Raw genomic sequence first — 7,746 nt, 5'->3', positions numbered from 1 at the left:
CCCCCGCGGCTCCTTGAATGTAAGAAGAAACTGCAGAGCATAATGGTCAGTGCGTACGCGACATCTCCTGCCGTACAAATACGGTCGGAACTGTTTGCATGCGAAAATCACGGCGTACAACTCTTGGCGGGTCACGCAATAGTTCAGCTCGGCCCCACTCAAGGTCCGGCTGGCGTACGCGATGACTCGTTCCGCCCCATCCTGTACCTGTGACAACACCGCGCCCAGCCCGCTGCTGCAGGCGTCGGTGTCCAAAATAAAATCGGTGGTAAAATCGGGGAAAGCGAGGGTGGGGGCGTGGGTGAGGTGGTCTTTGAGAGTGGTGAAGGCCGTCTGGCAGGCCCCCGTCCACTGGTAGGGGTGCTTAGGGGAGGTGAGTTGGGTGAGGGGGCGTGCAATCTCGCTGAATCCCTTTACAAATCGACGATAATAGGTGGCGAGCCCCAAAAATGATCTGATCTCCGTCAGATTCCTTGGCCGTGGCCACTCCACTACGGCGCGTACCTTCTCCGGATCGGTGCGCACGCCTGCCTCGCTGACGCGATGCCCGAGGTACCCCACCTCGCGTTGTGCGATGTAACACTTACGTGGCTTGAGCTTGAGATGAGCCGCTCGCAGCCGCTGGAACACCTCTCGAAGCCTGGACCAATGCTTAGACAAAGATCTACTGAACACTATCACATCGTCCAAGTAAATCAGGCACTGTTCCCACTGCAAGCCCCGCATCACCAACTCCATCAACCGCTGGAACGTCGCGGGCGCGTTAGTGAGTCCGAACGGCAACACTCGAAACTCAAACAGGCCCATCGGGGTGGTGAATGCTGTTTTTGGCCGATCCTCCTCCGTCATCTCCACCTGCCAGTAACCGGACGCCAGATCGAGGGTGGAAAAATACCGCGCTCCTGCGAGACTGTCGAAGGTGTCGTCGATGCGAGGTATGGGGAAGGCATCGCCGAGCGTGACTGCGTTTAGTTTACGGTAATCGACGCAGAATCGGGTTGACCCATCCTTTTTCGTTACTAGTACCACCGGGGCTGACCAGGGGCTCGCCGAGGGCTGAATTATGTTATCGCGAAGCATGTCCCCAACTGCCTCTTTGATTTGGGCGCGTTCGGGTGCGCCCACTCGGTACGCAGGGAGTTTGATGGGTCGGGCTGCACCGGTGTCAATTTGATGCTTAACAAGGTCGGTCCGACCCACGTCCGAGTCGTGTTCGCTGAACACGTCGGCATACTCCCGCAGTAACTCGCGCAGCCGATCGGCCTCTCCCTTAGGTAAGTCCGCCCATGGTACATGTAACGCGTCGAGCAGGGGAACGACCTCGGCTCGGGGAGTCGGGCCGACTCGCCAGGCCAGGTCCTGCTCACCCTCAGGACGGCCGGGGTCCTCAGCCCAGAGTGCGAACACCGAGTCGTTAGAGTGGCGTGCGTGCAGGGGGTGTACTGTGGCTATCGGGGTGCGCCGTCGCAGTATCGCGGGGGTATTGTGGGGGTTAAACATCCGCATAAACAATCGGTCCCCATCTGCGTTTACCAACGTGGCGGATCCCACAACCCCATACCGTTTTGCCAACTCCGGGTGAGGAGTTAGCATTACCTCCCCTGATGGTCGGAGCGCGGGGTCGGTGGGGGATGTTGCCACCGGCACCAGCATCTCGGTGAGCGGGCCGATGGTGACTGCCGTCGTCAGGATAGCGGCCACAGGTGCAAAGCGGCGGCGCGTCGGTTCTCGTCCCAGGAACGGTATCCGCTCGCCGTTGCTCTCCATGGTGGCGCATCGCTGGCGGGGTTGCACGTTGAGTCCCAGCCGTTCTAAGAGGTCGGTACCTGCGATACACTCGTGACACAACGCACTCGACACGTAGAACTCCTGGGTGCACACCTGACTGCCTATGCGGACCTCTAGGGTGGCTCTCCCCAGCAGCCCCATTCCGGCTCCGCTCGCAGTGTGCAGCGCGCGGTCCGGTGCCTGCAGGTGACGCACGTCGACCCCGATCGCGCTGCAGTGCGCTGCGCTCACGAGCGAGGCCACCGCCCCCGTGTCCAGCAGGATTCGGGTACGCACTCCGTTTACCTCCCCTTCCACCAGCGACGTGGCCCCCGTGATCCCCGCCACCAGCTCCCGCAGCCAGTCGCCAGGAGTCACCGTTTCTGTGGGCGTTGTTGCTGGAACCTGTGTGGAGATCACTCGCTCGCCATTATTCTCATTATCGTCCATTTGTATCGGGACCGCGTCGATTGCACCCCTAGTTGGTCCGCTCTCTAGGGGGCGTTGGAGTTTAACCCCCCGCGTCTGTCTCGCTCGGGTGATTTCAGGACAGTCCCTCACTAGATGCCCTCGGCGATCGCACATATAACATGCCCGGGGAGGGGGGGCGGTTCCGTAGCGGGTCCCCTGTCCGCTCCCTCCCCCCCCATTACGCCGCTGTCCACCCTCCGCCTCTAGTCGGGCTACCCTCCCAGATAACCCTCCCACCGTGGCGCGTAGGTCCCCCATTTCGGATCGGATGGTCTCAACGGAGGATTGCAGTTTGGTCATATTTTTATTTGCTTCCTCGCGTACCTGGGTTACCCTTTCACCTACTTGGGTTATCATATCTCCCATGCCGGCCTGTAACCCGGCTACCCACCCCGGGGTCGTCTCGTTGGGTCTCTGTGGCTCTCTTTCCCGGCCCCTTACCGTCCTCGCGAGCTCCTGTCCCTCCTCCTCGTCTTCCGAGAGCAGGCTCGCAATGGCGCGCTCTCGTCCCAGCCCCCGGAGCTGCGCGCGTTCGCTGTGAATTCTTTCACACTTACGTGCGCGCTCGACAAGGGTGTTAAACGGAAGACGTGGGCAGCTCATGTCTGGCTGCCACCACGCCGTGCGAGACAGGTACCGCTGGATTTTCTCGGCGGCCAGTTCCTCAATAACATCAGTTGCGTACCCCGGGCGTGCGATCTTTGTTAACTCACGCACATCCTCGGCGTAATCACGTAGATCTTCGCCAGGTTGGCGCCGGCGCGCCTCTAAGGCCGATTTTGCTTCCTCCTCGTCACGCGTGCCAAAACGCTGATCGAGTCGGCGCATCAGCTCCTCTAGCTGTGTCTGTGCGCTCGCGGGTAACGCTTCTACAAAATCGGCTGCCCGCCCATCAAGATTCATATTAAGTTGACGTACTGCCTGCGCGTCCGTCCATCCATTAATTTCCTTGGCCCCTAAGAGATTGCGGGCGAATGCCTTCCACGAAGGGGCCCCCCGGCCGGTAAATATTAGTCTTATTTTAGCGTGAGGTAACGCGGGGGTCCATCCCACTTCTGACACCAATTTGTGGGGGTCGCTAGCCCCCGAAATCCCTCCCTCGATAATGCTAACGGCCGGGCTAGCATCATCAATCGCCCCCCCGCTGCTAAGCGAACCGCTGCTAAGTTCCTCACCCATGGTGTGGGAGCCGTCGCCCGAGGGTTCCACTCCACCGCGGGTCCGCGTAGCAGGCATGGTTAATTACGTACGCGCACACCCACACACACAGCTCTGTACGGCACTCACTCTTGCGCTTCTCTGCGCCGCGCTGGCCGCTCACGTTACAATCGCGCACCTGGGGTACGCCGATTACGCACGCCGCGAGCTTACGCACACACAGTACCACACGCGTTCCCACACGCAACCCGCGCGCTCAGCTCCGCGCAGCGCTCACTCACGTGGCGAACCACTGTGCACACAGCGCACCCACACGCTCACACTGCACGACAAGATCACGCGAGACCACGCTTCGCTATTAATGATTTATTATATGCCACATGCGAATTGATGTTGAATCAGTGAGTCGACGAGGCTGGCCTATTCCACTAAACCTGTACCTATTCCCTATTTATCGGCTATGATTCTAATTCCCCTTCTTACTCACTGTTAAGTGTCCACGGCGGTCCGCTGATCCTTCTGTTAACCGCGTGCCTCGGTGCGTCGCACGGACGTCCGGGTCGCTGGCTCGAGCTGCGTCTGGTCGCCTGGCGCTGGAGTAAGAGAGCGATTTCCCCTCTGCGCTCCTCTATTTATCCTCCCTACCTCCCAAAGGGGATGCTGCGCTGAACAATGGGCTCGTGCACCCCAAGCCCGCGCACGGCAGTCCCCAGGCGCTGTTGATATGCTAATCAGTGTGCTGCGTGCAAGGCGTAAATCCTAATTACTCCCTTACCCTTCCTACCAATGGGGCTTGCGCGCTCAAGCGCAATTATCCCAACCCTCCATGACTATGCGCAACAGCCCCTGTGACCCCGCTATTCATGCTGTCCCGTGCCTCCCCTGCTTGCCCCGTCGACTCGTGGGGGTGTGTGTGGGGGGAAATGCGCCTCAACCGCGGTGGCCGAATGCCCCACGCCGCGACCACACCATATTAAGGCCGGCAGCAGCGCCGCGGTACCACGTAGCACGGGGGAGGTCATCCAATTCCCTGATCGCAGGAAACCGTGAGAATTAATCCCGATAAGGGTCTCTCGGATAAAAACCGGTCGATCAGGTAACCTTCCCTTCCAGCTCTATGGGGGGGGGGGGGGGGGGGATGCGTGCGGGTGTGTGCTTATGTGGGGCGGGTGATTGGGGGCAGTGCGGTGGGGGAAGCCGGGCGGCTCCCTGGCTCGGCAGAGCGGCCCCGTCGCTGTGGCACCACAGGCCTACTGCAGAGAAGGCATCGCGAGGCCTACTGCAGAGAAGGCTTCGCGAGGCCTATTGCAGAGAAGGCTTCGCGAGGCCTAGTGCAGAAGGCTTCGCGAGGCCTAGTGCAGAAGGCTTCGCGAGGCCTAGTGCAGAAGGCTTCGCGAGGCCTACTGCAGGAGGCTTCGCGAGGCCTAGTGCAGAGAAGGCTTCGCGAGGCCTACTGCAGGAGGCTTCGCGAGGCCTACTGCAGGGAAGGCATCGCGAGGCCTATTGCAGAGAAGGCTTCGCGAGGCCTATTGCAGAGAAGGCTTCGCGAGGCCTAGTGCAGAAGGCTTCGCGAGGCCTAGTGCAGAAGGCTTCGCGAGGCCTAGTGCAGAAGGCTTCGCGAGGCCTACTGCAGGAGGCTTCGCGAGGCCTAGTGCAGGAGGCTTCGCGAGGCCTACTGCAGGGAAGGCATCGCGAGGCCTATTGCAGAGAAGGCTTCGCGAGGCCTACTGCAGAGAAGGCTTCGCGAGGCCTACTGCAGAGAAGGCTTCGCGAGGCCTACTGCAGGGAAGGCATCGCGAGGCCTACTGCAGGAGGCTTCGCGAGGCCTAGTGCAGAAGGCTTCGCGAGGCCTACTGCGACAGGCTTCGCGAGGCCGTCCCTCTGTCTGACAAGATGGCCGCCCGCTCCCCCTGCGATCCGTGAACTAAATGAACTAAACAAGATGGCCGTCGCATCCGGCGCAGCCAATGACATCGCCTGTTGCAATCCTTGCTCTGTGGGCTCGCGAGTCAGTGGGGAGGGGGGTGTTGACGTCATCGCTCTGTGGGCGCGCGAGTCAGTGGGGAGGGGGGTGTTGACGTCATCGCTCTGTGGGCGCGCGAGTCAGTGGGGAGGGGGGTGTTGACGTCATTATTAAATAATAAAATAATAAAAAGAAACCTTTTACTTATTATTTTTATTTTCATTAGTTTATTATTAAATAGCATTTTTATTTTAATAATACAATTTTACAATTACTTTTTTGTTTTATTATTATTTTATTATTTCCATTCTACGTGACTTTACCGAAAGAACCAAGAAGATGAATCCCTGCAGTCACGAAAGCTTTAAATCGAAATGACCACCGCGTTACAGGAGAACAACAGATCGTGAACGCGCTTCGACGATTCATGGCAACGGCAACACAAAGCGCCACGCGCAGTCTCTTGCGACCTGCTGTGGAGTGACTCATGCAGCCAGCTATGGCTGCAGGGTTTTGGTAGTACATGTTGTTTATGCCATTTATTGTGAAAATTCCGTCACAGTTCCTATGATTGCTTTTTCATTGCTTTCATGGCTTTATTTTGGTGATTTCGAAAAGTGTATTGGTTTAGCCATGTTTGTGTTGTTGTAGTACAGAGTTAGACTGATGGCCTTAATCTAAGTTGTCTTGTGGTTGTTGTTGTTGTTTGACTTGCATCCCACTGGGATTTTTGCACACAGCGTTGGTGTACGGTGTTTTTTCTGCAATATTTTTGCTGTCTTTTCTTGGATTTTCTGTTTGCACTTAGTCACATATTCACTTTAAGATGTTTTTTGTTCATGTTTTTTGTTTTTTGTTTGTTGCGGTTGCACCCGATTCAAGAGCTGAATGGCTCACAGGGCTATACCTAATAAATGAACTTGAAATGAACTTGAAACCAGCGGTGTCTGCCCTTTAACCCCTGACCCCCCCGTCCAGCTCTTCCCCGCGCGTGCGATTGGTGCGTGTTGTCGTGAGAGCGGAGATGTCGTGTTTGCGTGGTGCGTGGTGCGTGAGGGTGGCTCGCAGATCCCTCAAAGTGCTTGAACCATTCACCGACTCCTCTTCACATGTAATCTGACCGCTCAAAAAGAGCGAGTTTTATTCTTTAAAAAAACACGATACTTTCTTCCAATAGGCACCTCAATTTATTCTAAACCATGTTCCATGATTGATGCAATGTTGGAATGCTGCTCAAATACCGTTCCTAAATTAGACATAAAGGGTATCTGGAATGAGCAGAGCATTCGTTTAATTGCGAGCAATTTGGGACGAGGGCAACTCGACGACGGTGTCCTTATTAATAACAAAACCCCTGTGCACGACTGACCGAGCTCTTTGCAAGCAAGTGGGTGGCTCTGAAAAGAGCCGTTGTTGTGGTGGTAGAGGCGGCGGCGCGTTCACTTCTTTGCCTGAGAGGTCTTCTTGGGCAGCAGCACGGCCTGGATGTTGGGCAGCACACCGCCCTGGGCGATAGTCACGCCGCCCATGAGCTTGTTGAGCTCCTCGTCGTTTCGCACGGCGAGCTGCAGGTGTCGGGGGATGATCCTCGTCTTCTTGTTGTCGCGGGCGGCATTGCCAGCCAGCTCGAGGATCTCGGCAGAAAGGTACTCGAGCACGGCGGCCAGGTAGACGGGTGCTCCAGCGCCGACCCGCTGGGCGTAATTGCCCTTGCGGAGCAGCCTGTGAACGCGACCCACGGGGAACTGCAGGCCGGCGCGGGAAGAGCGGGACTTTGCCTTGGCGCGAGATTTGCCACCGGTCTTGCCTCGTCCAGACATCGTTAAGGGACCTAGGATGCAAAAAGCACTGGAGACAAAGTACGAACGATTTGTGACGTTAACACGCACCACGGGAGCGGCTTTTATAGCGGAGACGAGGATCGTAGAGCGCGCCGCTGCTGATTGGCTCCTCTCGCTCGAGTCCCGCCCTCTCCTTGAGCCACCAATGACAAGCCGGGACGCGAGGATTCGATGTTGACTTTCATTATTTGTATCCATATATGTTTTAATGCGCACACGCATCTTATGAATTAAACAATGCGATACACGTACTTAATAGGTTCAAGTTTTAAGCATGATAGAGTTAATTTATGGGCGCGTGCTGGCAAGTCAAACTTATAAGCGGATTCCGCAAATATCAATGTATTATTGATTATAATCATCATTTTGAGGGACCGCATTGGTTATAAGAAATCATTGTGATAGCCTTGAGCTCGTGATTGATCGCCCACGTACCTATACGGTGTATAGATATTTTTCTTTAACCGCCTGTTCGGGCAATGCCCAAAAATATATGTGCGTGAATAATTCAGTCTCAGTTTGCAAAATGTGAACTTCTTATCAGCT

General features: G+C 56.5%; 1 protein-coding gene across 1 annotated transcript; it reads right to left on the bottom strand.

The window, feature by feature from the left end:
- Positions 1–5,723: 5,723 nt before the first annotated feature.
- Positions 5,724–7,478, bottom strand: LOC133359781 (histone H2A-like). Its single transcript, XM_061578311.1, has one exon. The coding sequence runs from the start codon at positions 7,420–7,422 to the stop codon at positions 6,799–6,801; it is 624 nt and encodes a 207-aa protein (XP_061434295.1). The 5' UTR covers positions 7,423–7,478; the 3' UTR covers positions 5,724–6,798.
- Positions 7,479–7,746: the final 268 nt, after the last annotated feature.

The sequence above is a fragment of the Lethenteron reissneri genome, chromosome 66, assembly GCF_015708825.2.
Source record: "Lethenteron reissneri isolate LAM-NWPU_2019-01 chromosome 66, ASM1570882v1, whole genome shotgun sequence".
Taxonomy (NCBI): domain Eukaryota; kingdom Metazoa; phylum Chordata; class Hyperoartia; order Petromyzontiformes; family Petromyzontidae; genus Lethenteron; species Lethenteron reissneri.
The sequence above is the reverse complement of the archived record's forward strand: the minus strand, read 5'-3'. Positions and strand labels throughout refer to the sequence as shown.